This window comes from Peromyscus californicus, unplaced genomic scaffold (genome assembly GCF_007827085.1).
Source record: "Peromyscus californicus insignis strain IS unplaced genomic scaffold, ASM782708v3 Scaffold_23__1_contigs__length_62951481, whole genome shotgun sequence".
NCBI lineage: Eukaryota > Metazoa > Chordata > Mammalia > Rodentia > Cricetidae > Peromyscus > Peromyscus californicus.
In genome coordinates this window covers 28,029,361-28,044,080 of record NW_026294534.1, presented here as the reverse complement: position 1 = coordinate 28,044,080, position 14,720 = coordinate 28,029,361, and the positions used below count along the sequence as shown (strand labels likewise).

The 14,720-nt window shown below is 44.8% G+C and overlaps 1 protein-coding gene across 1 annotated transcript in view; it reads left to right on the top strand.

Annotated features, from left to right (window-relative positions):
• The window catches only part of Lonrf1 (LON peptidase N-terminal domain and ring finger 1), a 32,312-nt gene extending 17,945 nt beyond the window's left edge, over positions 1–14,367 (top strand). The window contains exons 4-12 of the mRNA XM_052752038.1: positions 32–181; positions 653–893; positions 995–1,091; positions 2,672–2,786; positions 6,215–6,336; positions 9,010–9,168; positions 9,255–9,417; positions 12,245–12,397; positions 12,955–14,367. Coding sequence (XP_052607998.1) covers positions 32–181; positions 653–893; positions 995–1,091; positions 2,672–2,786; positions 6,215–6,336; positions 9,010–9,168; positions 9,255–9,417; positions 12,245–12,397; positions 12,955–13,116 — 1,362 coding nt within the window. The 3' untranslated portion in view covers positions 13,117–14,367. The remainder of the gene's footprint in view (positions 1–31; positions 182–652; positions 894–994; positions 1,092–2,671; positions 2,787–6,214; positions 6,337–9,009; positions 9,169–9,254; positions 9,418–12,244; positions 12,398–12,954) is intronic.
• Positions 14,368–14,720: the final 353 nt, after the last annotated feature.

Here is a 14,720-nt window from a genome sequence, read left to right as displayed (position 1 = left end):
TTCTGTTTTATTTTTATCATGTCTCTTACAGATCTTGTGTGACTTATTGTCGCCTGAGAACCTAAAGGAAGGCCTGAAGGAGTCGTCCTGGAGCTTGTTACCATGTATTAAAAACAAACCTGTCGGTTTTCCTGCAGTAGTGGAAGGGCCTCACTCTCCGGGGGAGCTTAGCCTGAGGCAGGTAAGATGGTGGAAGAGGTGACCATCTGCTCTGCAGCCCCGCCTCCTCACAGCTAAGACCCCGCTTTCTCATGGTCAAGCATGAAGACCCGCTTAAGTGTGTATTGCCTATCTAGTTATCGCAGCAGGATCTTGTCTGCGGCTTTTGATTTATACTAAAATATTTTCTCATTGACCACCATTTTAGATCACTTCACTGTCAGGAAGTTGACAGTGTTTTAGAACATGCAGACAGTTTTAAATAGTTTCTTCTCGGTCTCGGAGCGTCTACATTAGCACCACTGCCTTAACCCACACGGTGACGTCAGTCAGCTTGATGTCTAAGGCTGCGTAAATCCTGACAAAACTCATTTGCTTGCCCCGTTTGGGAATTAAAAAGTTCCGTTAAATGAGTTGGAATCTCACTTCCATTTTTCTTCTGGGCAAGAGTAAAGGACGGCGAGAAGAGTTACCTCTGTATTGTGTTCTGTAGGCTGAAGAGCGACCAGAGGACGCCCCAGCGCCTGTCAAAGGAAGTTTAAACCGTGCTCGGTCAGCACAAGCCGTCAATACAGCGCCAGTGCCTGCCAGGGAAGAGGGTCTGAAGCGCGTGTCCTCAGAACCTTTACTGTCCGCTCAGGGAAAAGGCGTTCTGCTGAAAAGGAAGCTGTCTCTCTTAGAACAGGATGTGATTATTAATGAAGACGGGAGGAATAAACTTAAAAAGCAGAGTGGTAAGGCTTCCGTCCTACCCTTACCCCCATAAAGGATTGATTGAGAATGACCTTTGAACTTCCTCCCTGAAGAGTGAAACCCTGTCTGTTTATTTCAATAGAGTCCCCCAGTGAAGACTGTGTGTTGTCATTAGCTTACGGTGACATCCCAGAAGAGTTAATAGATGTCTCCGATTTTGAATGTTCTCTCTGTATGAGGTAAGTGTATCACATTTTATAAAGATGACTCTATTGATGTAAATGTGGTAGAGATAAAGGTAATGTTAGGAAAGAGAGTAACGATGCTAGTTAAGGATCAGATGATGGAAGTTTAGTCCTAAGTTTAGCTGTTCACACCTTTGAGGGACTAGATCTCTGAATCTCAGATTTACAGGTTTAGAAAGTGAGGCCAGTGTTTGCATAGCCTGTACCTCAGTGTTCAACTAGAAAAAGAATATGGCAAGCTGTAGTGTGTTCTGACATAGATTTGAGTAAGAATCCAGAGTATGTATTTCATGGATATCATCTTGTCCTTCTCATAGTAACCATTAAGTCCTATTAAAGTAACATGGGATAAGGATTTCCCTTATGCGACTACTTATGATCCTGGATGTTAGGAAGGCTTGAAAGGACTTTTCTCATTTTCATGAATTATGGTAGACTCGGAGTTCACAACCCATCCAAGGCCTGGGGCTGGCCATTCTTGGCTGAGGGTGAGACTCTATGGTACTCCTCTGTGGGTCTCTTTATTGGGAACCTCAGTTTCCTTATCATTCCTAAAGTATATACAAATCTAGCAATATTCTGGGGAAGCCAGAGGGTTATTTTTCAGAAAGTAATTATAGAGTAAATACATTTTTCTGTGTTGAGAGTCATATCTGATATTACATTCTGGTGCTTCCTCAGTCATATTTATTCTGTTTTCCTTTTGTGAATCAGGGTCTCAGTGTGTAGCCTGTGCTTTGAACTAATGATTGCCTTACCTCATCTTCCAGTGTGCTAGGATTAAAATATTAGGAGTAGGGCTGGAGCGATGGCTCAGAGGTTAAGAGCACTGGCTCCTTTCCAGGGGTCCTGAGTTCAATTCCCAGCAACCACATGGTGGCTCACAACCATCTGTAATGAAATCTGGTGCCCTCTTCTGGCCTGCAGGGACACATGCAGGCAGAACACTGTATACACAATAAATAAATAAATCTTAAAAAAAAAAAAAAAGAATTCAATACCTGTTCCACCATGCCATGTTAGATCATTCTTTCCCTAAATTAAGTTTTTGAGTTAATATGCAAAGGAATTTCATCATGGCATCTTCATACTTGTGTCATTATAGTTTGCTTAGAATATTCTTTTTTTCAGTGTATTCTGTGTAGTAAAGCTTTTATAAAACTACAAAGTACCGTCTTTAATTGATGAGGCTGTATAAGAATCTTAATTACTTTGAACTTTATTTACTTTGAACTGTCTTTGACATCGGCGTTTGCTGTCAGTTTACTTTCGAGGCTCAGTCTGGATCGGCCACAGCTCAAGTGGTTGGTAGCCACAGGCATCCACTTAGTGGCCACTGCAGTGGCCAGCACAGTTCTAGGCCCCGGGAGCGTACTTTGTTGATAGAGATCTTCCAGAAGGTTCAGGAGGGCACAGTACACTTAGCATTGCCCTCTTCCTTCCTTCTCTTCTGCCCCCCAGCTCGGCCTCCCTCCTCTAAGTGGAGATTTGTGTTGTGATCCATCATGAACAGACGCTTTTCCAATGCGAAGGCTCCTGGTGGGAAAGCTAACACGTACTTCGTTTGATTTCAGGTTGTTTTTTGAGCCAGTAACAACCCCTTGTGGACATTCATTCTGTAAGAATTGTCTTGAGCGCTGTTTAGATCACACGCCGTACTGTCCCCTCTGCAAAGAGAGCTTAAAGGAGGTAAGTGTGCATTTGTATCTGTTTATTGGCCTTAAGTTTGGCAACATGGTTTGGTTTCTGTTCAGGCCCAGAAAGAGTGATTTCATTTTCAAAGTGAGGTGCGTTGTACATTCTGTCTGACTGCACACACTGCTCATTACCCCCTGGACTGGCTGGTTTGTGGGTCAACTTGACATAAGCTAGAGTCATCAGAAAGGAAGGAGCCTCAGTTGAGGAAATGTCTCCATGAGACCCAGTTGTCAGGCATTTCTCTTAATTAGTGATCAGTGGGGGAGGGCCCAGCCCATGGTGAGTGGTGCCATACCTGGGCTGGTGGTCCTGGGTTCTATAGGAAGGCAGGCTGAACAAGCCACAAGAAGCAAATTAATAAGCAGCCCCCCTTCATGCCCTTTGCATCAGCTCTTACCTTCAGAATTCTGCCCTGTTTGAGTTCCTGTCCTGGCTTCCTTCAGTGATGAACAGCAATATGGAAGTGTAAGCCAAATAAGCCCTTGCTTCTTTCATGCCCTTTGGTTATGGTGTGTGGTTGCAGCAATGGAAACCCTAACTAAGATACCATGTTGCTTAGGAAAGGGGAATTGAGAGTTGGGAAGAGACAGGTCCTAAAGACCGAGCCTTTTCAGCTGCCTGGTCAGGGGAAGGCTCAGTTTTAATGATGACACTATTGGGGAAACGCTACTGCCCTGCATCTCTCCCAGATTTGAGGCCTGTTCAGAACCCTTATCACCTGGAGCAACTGTCCCGTACAGCCTCTGCATGATAGAAACGGTCAGCTTTCCTGTCCAGTTTGGCGGCCACCAGCCCATGTGACTGCCGAAGCACTTGAATTGTGGCTAGAGTGGCCGAGGGACTGGTTTTCATTTTGTTCAGTAAACTAAACCTTGAGGCACGGTGACCAGTGCTTACTACGCTGGACAGAGTAGCTCTAAGGAGTGGTGGGATAGAAGAAGCATCCCCCTTGTCTCAGAGTCAGACTAGTACTAGCATCCTGTGATGGGAAGGTGGGGGCAGGGCTGTCTCCTGGCCCCTCTCTATCAGGATCAGCAAAGTGGTGCTATGTAGCATCTGCAGTGGGAGCATCCATGGGAACATGCCTCCCTGTATCACATCTGTACAGAGAAAGCATCCTCCACCAGTGAATTAAAATATGAATAAAACCTTTTTAAATGTAATTATTTTCTATATAAAAGATACCTGTGTGGAAAACACAGTGGTGTGTATTGCTACATTTGATATGTGTCTTAAATAGCAAGCTGGTATGTTCAAAACACACACAAGCACACATGTGTATACACACACACCCATATACAGTGTTTGCAAAGTCAAGAAATGTAAGCTGAAGTCTTAGAAGGGTTTACCAGTTGTAACAGCTTCTCAATGTTTTTGGATAAGCTATGCTTAACATGCTAATTTTTCCCAGAGTTTAGATAATCTGTATTAGCATTGCTCTTATTTTCAAGCTAACAATTATTCAGTACATTGCTTTCATTTAGAGAAATTTTGTCTTTAAAAATATTAGTAGTTTGAAGGAAACCTTGAACATACTATTTGAATATATAATTAGCTGTTTAAAAATATCTATCCTATTTCCAACTTTGAAGATACCTTACATTGCCATTTGTAAAGTGTAAATATAGATAGTATAGAATTTGAAAATTATACTGCTATGCTCTGTAGTTTTGCGTATTTCCTGCTTGCATTTTGCCATCTTCCTTTCCCCATGAAGTATGGTGTAAAGACATGAGCTTTGCAGCATTCCCCTGTTCCAGAGCTTACAGTTGGTCTGTCCCTTTGTCAATTAATGAGAGTAGCTATTTGACAATAGCCTTGGCTAAGTTCCTGGGAGGTGAACTACTGAATCAGTGGCTATATTTTTATAATACTCCTAAAATATTTGTCGGATTGCCTAGTCCCTTAAAACTGCTACACAGATTTAGACCCCTCCCAAGGGGCCTAAGGTACTATTTCATCAGCTGTAACTGTGTGCACATCCATTTTTTCAGAAATCTTTATTAACAGAAAATAGTAAGAAGACTGCTCTTACGAAGTGTATAATGTGTTTAGTCTGATGGCAAACTCCTGTTATCCACACACACAGTCTAATGGAGTGCTGCTCAGGCCTCCTCTCCATTGTAAATCCAGCCCTCCTTCCAGTGTGTGCACTGAGCAGCAGCACCTGGGTCAGCTGAGCCCTTGCAGGAACTGATTCTCAGACTCCACACCGCACCCCTAAGTCAGCCCCGGGGTGAGTCTTGCAGTCTGTCTCCTAGTCAGCGCTGAGAACGGCTTCCCTCGTTTCCTTCCCGAATTCTTCGGTTTCCCGTTGTGTTCTTCATTGGACAGAACTGCTGCTTTGGTTGGCTGTACAGATTGAAGGATGGCTTCTCTTGTGGTTTTTCTTCCGAGTTCATTCTGACTACGTGTAGTTAATACATGTGTATTTTTTGTCTACCTGCTCTGAGCTTGTCCCTGGTCTTAAGCAACTTTTAGTTTAGTGACAGAGATTTATGTATCCATATCCATGTGGTACAGTGTAGAGGTGGATATGTCCCTTTACTGTAGTAAAAACTGTAAAATACACAGTGTAAGGTAAAGAAAGAGTAATTAAGGAAGACGTCATGAAACACGCAGTTGGCTCCTGACCCGAGAGAGCTTTCACAGCTTTCACAGGAGTGAGGTGGATATTTTTTTCGGTGTATCAGCAATGATACACACTACGTGTGGATAGCAGTTTTCAGGGTTTAAAGGGGAACACTAATGTACCATTTACAAAGAGGTGGGGATGATCATACAGGAAAAGCATCATCCCGGTGAACACTAAGGGATAGTAACATTGGAAAGAAAACCTAAGAGAAAAATTCAAAGGATGGAGGGGTATTGTATGCCTCCAATCCCAGTACCTAGGGAGCTGAGGCAGGAGAACCTCAACTTCCAGGCAAGGCATCCTGAACTACACAGTGAGACCTTATCTCACAGAAATAGAAACAGCACTCCCAACCACAAAAGCCATGTAGAGACTTCATCTTTGAAAGTAGACAAAACAGGAATTGTTTTGAATTTCTGAAATCAGACAAGTGCATTATTGTCTTCATCCACGTCTTCCTTTTGCTTCCTAGAAACTGGCTTGTGTTGTGGGAGATGGCAGGGGCCAGGCTGGTTGCTGCCAATAAAAGATCTGTGCTCGTGGCAGGACCGTTTCTACGTGGGGCTTGGTTCCAGCTGAGTCTCCAGCCTCGCGCTGGAGCAGAGGCCCAGGCAGGTTTATTGTGTAGCTACACGAACTGCAGGGTCCCCCTCGCTAATTAAATGCAGTCAGAATCAAGTGTGCAGGTCTATAGCAAAGGCTTTGATCTCTCAGGGACACTGTTTTGCCTGCCTTGTACTGTAGGAAAACATCGACTGGAGTGTGAAATAATTCTGTCTTGTAGTATCTAGCAGACAGGAGGTACTGCGTCACGCAGCTGTTGGAAGAGTTAATAGTGAAGTATCTGCCGGATGAGCTGTCTGAGAGGAAGAAAATCTATGATGAAGAGACTGCCGAGCTCTCACAGTAAGTCTCTAGTGAAATTAACCGGGAGTACGGAAGCAGCAAGAGAGCCTTCCCTAAGCGAGCTGGACGCAGTCAGTCAGTCAGTCTAGCACAGAGGCACACGTTAGCCAACTGTTGATCAGGTTTTCTGTCCTGAGCAGATGGGATCGCAGAAGCTCGATCGGTCGAGTCCAGATGTTCTATAGGGAGTCACCAGTGCAGCTCTTAGGACTGAAGCAGTGTTAGAGGTTAGGGGGCGATTTCCTGCTCTGACAACAGGCGGTGGGATGGGGTAGAGGTGAAGTGGGTAAGGCGGATGCAGACTGGTCTCCCACATCCTGGAACAGGAGGAACATCAGCCTCCGTTAGCAGGAATGTTAACAGGCTAGAGCAGTGGTTCTCAACCTTTCTAAGGCTGCAGCCGTCTAATACAGGTCTGTGTGTGGTGGCGACCCCCAACTAAATAATTTCTTTTGTTGCTACTTCATAACATTGGTTTTGCTACTGTTCTGAATCGTAATGTAACTCTCCATGTTTTCCAGGGGTCTTAGACGGCCCATCAAAGGGATTGTAACCCACGGGTTGAGAACCCCTAGGCTAGAGACTTGGAATAGGGTGGGATTGAAATATGAAGGAATGCCTTAGGGGTCAAATCCTCAGCAAAGATACCAGGGTGGAGAACATGCAGGTTAGTAGAAGGATGAAGAAACACCCAGAGGCGACTTTGGGGTGCTAGCAGCTGTCCCCACTGCCATGGATTGGCTGGAGCTGGGTAGATTTGCCCACCTCTGCCTGCCCATGGAAATTCTTCCCAGGCCAGTGGCCTTCAACACAGAAGTTCCTAAGCTCTTCTTTACAGCCCGTTAGTGATTTATCCTCCCAAGAAACTCATGTTTTATTGTATAGTTTATGATAGAAGATACTGAGGTGAAGACCCTGCCTGTCTTTGATAGAAGCCTAGATCAGAGAGATGTGGTGATGGACGCTTCAGATGGGAAGCACAGTGGTGAAGCCAGCCCACCCTTAGAGAGAGAGAGGCGTTGCAGAAGCAGCAGGTGGAGAGCCGAGAGTGGGGGAGAGAAGCCAGGGGCATCCATGCTTGCTCGCAGGCCTGTTCTTTCAACTGGGCTTTTGTGTGAAGCCTCACATGTCCTTAGGTCATGAGCGGTCATGTAGCAGCGAAATGTAAAGGGAGCACGCTGGCGAGGTGTGAAGGGAGCATGCTGGTGAGGTGGAAAGGGAGCACGCTGGCGAGGTGGAAAGGGAGCACGCTGGCGAGGTGGAAAGGGAGCACGCTGGCGAGGTGGAAAGGGAGCACGCTGGCGAGGTGGAAAGGGAGCACGCTGGCGAGGTGGAAAGGGAGCACGCTGGCGAGGTGGAAAGGGAGCACGCTGGCGAGGTGGAAAGGGAGCACGCTGGCGAGGTGGAAAGGGAGCACGCTGGCGAGGTGGAAAGGGAGCACGCTGGCGAGGTGGAAAGGGAGCACGCTGGCGAGGTGGAAAGGGAGCACGCTGGCGAGGTGGAAAGGGAGCACGCTGGCGAGGTGGAAAGGGAGCACGCTGGCGAGGTGTGAAGGGAGCACGCTGGCGAGGTGTGAAGGGAGCACGCTGGCGAGGTGTGAAGGGAGCACGCTGGCGAGGTGGAAAGGGAGCACGCTGGCGAGGTGGAAAGGGAGCACGCTGGTGAGGTGGAAAGGGAGCACGCTGGTGAGGTGGAAAGGGAGCACGCTGGTGAGATGGAAAGGGAGCACGCTGGCGTCATTATTCCCCACAGTCCTCTTCTCCACAGTGCAGGTCACTCTGTAGGTCAGTGCAGCCCTGGGCCTCCTAGTGGGCAGCGTGGCGCTCCGTCTTCAGCCAGTCCACGCTTTGCCCCATACTGTATGGTCTCCTCTTCCAATTGGCAACTTCCAGAAAGCCCCTACAATGTCACTGTGAATATTCATTTCTGCATCTGTAGGGTTGTTTCTATAAAGAAAAATTCTTGGTCCAAAGAAACACGAACATTTTCTACCCAGAAACCTGTGGGGTTTCCTGCTGTGGAGCCAAGTACTTGGATGTGCATTTCTTTCTCAGCTTTGCGCCCGCCCCCACCCCCACACACACGGCCAGGCCTACTCATCCTTGCTACCTAGGCATTGCCTTGGTCACTCTTACTGTTCACAATCTGGCAGAAGAAAGGTGACTGACATTTCAGTTATCTGAAAAAACAAAAAACAAAAAACAAAAAAAAAAATGTTGTTTTGTTGAATTATCTCCATTGATAACTTGAAAATATCATGCTTCAGAATTTTTGTCCATTTTAGGAGTCCATTTTTTTTCCTCAATGTTTCATGGATTAAAGCTATAACTTTGTCCTTCCTTGTAAGTATTTTAAACAAGTTCTCAATATAAAATGTTAGTTCTGGTAAATTTCCTTTTCATTCTTAAAAATAGTTAGCTCGATATGGTACCTACTGTTTTAGAATTCAAGCTTATAAATACGAGGAACGTAATCAGATTTTCAGGCTTAGGATGCAGCAGTGTGAACTTGAGAAAGGGGAACTGCTTCCTGTCCCGGCCAGGAATTGAGAGCACGTATTTAAAATAGATTTTGTTGGGTTTGAATCCATTTTGTCACTGTTGTATCCTGATATATTTTTGCCGTCTGATTTGGTCTATAACAATGAAACTTCTTCTTCTTCTTTTTCTTCAGCTTGACCAAGAATGTCCCAATATTTGTTTGCACTATGGCCTATCCCACTGTGCCTTGCCCTCTCCATGTATTTGAGCCCAGATACAGGCTCATGATTCGAAGAAGTATACAGACTGGAACCAAGCAGTTCGGGATGTGTGTCAGTGATACACAGAACAGGTAGACTGCTTGTGAACTTCGATATCTTCCTGTGTGTCTGAATGAGGCTTTGCACACTTAACGCTCAAACACTCTTTTTCTCTTAGTTTTGCAGATTATGGTTGTATGTTACAAATTCGAAATGTGCATTTCTTACCCGACGGACGGTCTGTGGTTGACACAGTTGGAGGAAAGCGGTTTAGAGTTTTAAAAAGAGGAATGAAAGACGGATACTGCACTGCAGACATTGAGTATCTGGAAGATGTCAAGGTATTGAAAGTGTTCTATTCTGCTGTGCTCTGGGGCTGCCGCATCTTAGGGCTTGGTACGTACATGTAGGTGAGGTTTTGTAGGCACAGGAACCAGTTCTTTACTCATCATTGCTGCATAGAAGGATCCGCTCCAGTTGCCTTTTTTATCTTGCTCTTGAATCGTTTGCCCATTCCGGAGAACCTGGGGATGAGAATCTCCAGCTTCATCACGTTCCAGGCATCCCCGGCAGGATGGTGCCTGGACCCTACCTGTGCTTGTTCATATTGTATTCGCGGTAATCACTTAACAGTAGCTGTTGACTAATTGAGCCCCCAGCTCATCAAATCTGTACCTTATTTTATTTGATTCATTAATAATTAAAACTGTTAGCATTTGTAGATTAAAATTTAATGTGAAAGTAAACGCAAAATTCTTTAATGGTTATTCTGTGTGTTAGGATTTTTCCTGTGTCAGAGACAATCTTAATTAGAAAATAAATACAATTGGATGCTGTTTTAAAATGGTAAGATGTCCCAGATAAGACACTGCCAGTGGATACATGCTGCTGATAGCTTTCTAAGGTGACAGACATCTTTCTTAGACAAGATTGATGTGGCCTCACGATGTTTTCAGGACCCGGTTTACCAACTGGAATTAAAGTACCAGAAAGTTGTTGCTCTTTTCAGTATCAAGTTGAAAACAGTTTCTATGGGAAAGGCAGGATAAAGCACGGGTCTAACATTATCACTGTTCTCTGATCTATTTTGTCCCTTCATTTCAGTCAACATTTCTTGACCGTGGGGCCCGAGCCGCCTCACAGAGAGTTCATAGACTTTCATAACTCTGAGACAGTTAACATCTGAAGAGAGAGGAGGTGACAGCTGATCACTTGCCCAGGAATCTGTAGTGTGTAACAAATGATGGCCGGCTCCACACACTGGGCCTTCTCCTTGCACCCTGCTGCCTCTCTGGTGATAGAGTTGACTGGCCCGATGTTGCCTGGTCTCTCTTAGAAAGATGTCATGTGGGAGGAGGCAGAGGCAGGCAGAGTTCGAGGCCAGCCTGGTCTGTGTAGTGAGTTTTAGGGCAGATGGGGCTACACAGAGAGACCCCGCTGCCTCAAACAAACAAACAAAAATGTCATGGGGGAGGGATACTTGGCTCTGTCAGGGCAGAATGTTGAATGACTTGAAAATTTTAGTTGATTGATAGTCTTTGTTTTAGTGTACTTGGGATAGAATTGTTTGCGAAAGACAGTGTTCTTTGTTTTAATTTTAGGTAAATTTGTATAATGATATATCACATGTTAAGGCAAAATCCCTTCAGTGCATAGCTGAACATCTATGGCTGAAAGCTTGTATCGGTAGAGTAGCATGTTGGAAGTGTGTTTGGAAAGTGGTGCCGTGTTTAGGAGACTTGGCTCTTGTCTTTGGTCATAACAGTGTCTAAGAATTCTTTTTCCCTTTCACACGTTTTGGCTCTTTGCTTTTGTTTTTGCCTGTTCTGCTCTGGAAGATCTCAGTTTTATTATTTACCTTTTCTTCTTGTGGTAATCCTATTTTCTGTAGTGTCTAATGAAATTTTAAGCTCTATTTAATTGTTGTAGCAGTGTTCTTAACCTTAAAAACGCTTGCTTTTGAAATTTGTTTGCTTCTGGGCTGGTTTCGTTTTTCTCTCCGATGTGCAGCCCTTTCCCGTTTTAGCTATTTTTAAGCACAGCTCATAGATATATCATGTTATGCAAATTACAGCTGATTTTGATGCTTAGTTTCAGTTGTCGTTTTAGTTTTTTCAGAAGTGAAATGCATGACCTTTCGGGGTTTTACGTTTTTGTATTTCAAAATCTTCCTGAGTCCCTTGGTTGTTTTGTGTTAGTCACCCTTTAAAACATGAAAGTCTGAGTCATCCTGCCTTTTAAAAATATTTCATTCATTCATTCATTCATTCACTGTAGTGGGCACAGGGGCATTCATATGCTATGGTGCTCATGTGGAGTTCAGAGGACAGCTGTTCGAAGTCAGTTCTCTTTCACCCTGTGGGTCTGCAGCCAGGCTGGCAGTTTCTGCAGCAAGCCCCTGTGCCCAGAAAACGGTCTTGTGGCACTTGCCTGCTGTTTGTTCAGGTGAACTGATGTAGCTGTCTCAGAGCACAGCCAGGCACACGGGGAGGGGGCGGGGCAGGAACGTGGGGAAGCCTGTTCAAATGGCTGAGTTCCCTGATGGTCCGTCCACCTGTGTTCTGTGAGTCTCCTGGCTAGAAGATGCCTTTCATTTGACACTTGCTATTCGGTGGTTTGGAGGAGTGAATGGAGGGAGCCCCAGCCTTCGGCCTGTATGGCAGAAGTTGAACATTGTCTACTCTATTCTCTCCCTTTTGATTTGCCAGTCTGGGGACAAGTATTTTCGCTGCTTTTTGTTTTTGTGTTGTGACCCAGTTCTCTGGGAAAAGATGTGTTTATGACCGCCCTCCCTCCCGACACTGCTTTCTGCCGGGCCGTTTGTACCCTAGGCGACCCATTTTTCTTCATATTGCAGCAACTGTTTTATTCCAAATTCTCATAGACCTTTGAGCCAGAACTCATTGCCCACCATACTTCTTCCTTCCCAGGCGGTCAGTCAGGTTGCTGCCTGCTCTCAGTGGAGATCAGGCCATGCTCTTTCCAGCAAGTCCCAGTAGGACTCTGTAGGGTAGAAACATAAGCTAATACTGCAAGAGAGTCTCACTGTGAGAATCCAGCACTGACGTGGCTGTTCCTCTGTTCTGTGTTCTGCTTTTTGTGTTCTGGGTGGTTGATGCTAAGGGCTAGGAAATCGGACACAGAGATCTTACCAACTCTTCTCTCTAGATTGAGAATGGAGATGAGATACAGAGTCTGAGAGAGCTTCATGACTTGGTGTACTCACAAGCCTGCAGCTGGTTTCAGAATTTAAGAGATAGATTTCGAAGCCAAATCCTTCAACACTTTGGATCGATGCCTGAGAGGGAGGAAAACCTTCAGGTGAGATGACTTTGGTGCTGTCATTCCCACACTGCGTAAGAGTTTCCAGAGAATAATGACCTCTCTCCAGTGTCTGCATGTGCTGAGAATGCCATTGGCCTGGTTGAGCCTAACCTGGAGGCATGTGGAGGATAGGATTCTGGGAACCGTAGTCTCTGGGATGTAGAAGGAAGGAGACGGGATGCAGAGTTGAGACAATGCAGACAGTGAGTGGAGCCACCCCCAGGCACTGTCCTGGTTCCTTTGTCATTCTCAGAGGTGGTGGTTCCTTGTGAGCACCAGTGTAGTGGGCAGTGAGGGAGGCTTTCAGATCCTAATCTTGAAATTCCTTGTCTCGGTGGCTGTTCCGGAAATACACAGGAACTTCCTTGTCAGAGACATGTCATTTTTCAAAATGGGAAGTCAAGTTTTTTCTTCTTGTTTAGGATTCTGATTTTTGGATTAGATTTGATTTTGATTTAATTGAATTTGATTTAATTTTGAATTAAAGTGGGGCATTTTTGGTAGTTTTTACTGTTACACTTTCTTAACAGTATGAACTGTTGGGTTGGTTTTAGGCAACCCCCAATGGACCTGCATGGTGTTGGTGGCTGCTGGCAGTCCTTCCTGTAGACCCTCGGTATCAACTCTCCGTCCTGTCGATGAAGTCCCTGGAGGAACGGCTGACGAAGATACAGCACATTCTGACTTACTTTTCTAGAGACCAATCTAAGTCATGAACGGCTCGGATCTTCCTTAGCTTGCTCTTAGCCCCAAGGCTGAGAAGCGGTTGGATCTCATTGAAAGTCACCCTGATCTGGCTCATGGACGGCCAGATTGTCCGCTGCCTTTGCACACCCAGTGCTGGTTTAAGAAATTAAGGAAACTTTTTTTTTTTCTTCAACCTCCTGAATCTCGTGGATCTGCAAATGAATACCTTCAACTAGGTCCTAGACCACTAAGAACTTGCACAGAAAACACACACTGAATGTGTGTTAAACCTCTACATTGTGATGAAGTTGCACTATGTACCATACTCTAACTGAACTAAGTACTCCGTGGATGTATGATGTGTGCGTGTGTATGCCTGTGTGAATGCAAACTGGCGTGCGTGTGTGCGTGCATGTGTGTTTGTGTGGGGTAGCGTGTGTGTTTTTTCTCTGGCTTTAAAAGACAAATTTTAAAAGACAAAAAAAAAAAAAAGCCATAGAGAGTGAACTTGCTGAGGGTCCTCTGTTGCCCACGTTTACAGCGCAGCGGTAGTCATAGGAGATTTCGCCGATTGAATTTGCCTCAGATTTATTTGTCCTGATGCTTCTATTTGCACACGTCTATAAACTATGGTACAGAGTATCATTTTTTTTGTTGTTGGAAATCCTGCTCTTGCTGAACTGTCTTGGCCATTGACTATGACACAGTTTCTTATTTATGTAAATACTTGCATCCCCGTGGCCGGCCGGCAGGGATGCAGAATCTAGAGCCAGTCTCCAGGGACAGCTGCAAACCTAACATGGTACTGTGCATCCATTCTCAAAACTGTGAAAATATGGTTTACATTAAAGTGTACATACAGGTAGATGGAGAACTCGGTTCAGCCGGTTAGCTTGTACATTCTAGGGGGCTTTTCACATTAACTGCCCGTCTCTGTCATATAGAGTTTGACATGATAACTCGTATTTAAGGAATTAGCTAGTGTATAAAGCCGTTGAGGATCTGGGGGAGGAGGAGCTTAACGTAGAACTAAGCTTGTAAGGTTTGTTTTGTTTTTCCTCTGGTCTTGGTGCAAATGTTAGTTATGCCTTATTCACATCCCAGTTAGAGCACCGTGCTGTGACATGGTTATATCCATGCTGCCCTAGCCCTTTTATAATTATTTGTTGCAGATTTGTGACTGTCTCTATTAACTTTCTTTTATGTAAGTAATTTGTACAAGTTTCTTAAGATTTTTGCTTTTGCTTATTTAATTTTGAATAAAAGCTAAATTCATAATACTTTTAGACCTTAAATTGTAAATGATGTCAAAAAAAAAAAAAAAAAAAAAAAAGTCAATACAGGGACCAATCCCTATATAGTAGAGAACACATGTATTTGGTTTCCTGTTTTGTGACATGAGGGCTTAAGTTGTGGTTTTGGTTTGTTTGTTTGTTTTTGTTTTTTTTTTTTGATGGGGGTGGTATTTTTTGAGACACGGTCTCTCTACATATCTCTGGCTGTCCTGGAGCTCACTCTGTAGACCACATTGGCCTTGAACTCACAAAGATCCAGTTGTCTGTCTCCTGAGTGTTGGGATTCAAGGCATCTGCCACCACACCCACAAGTTGTGTGGTGTCTTGAGGCTTCAGGT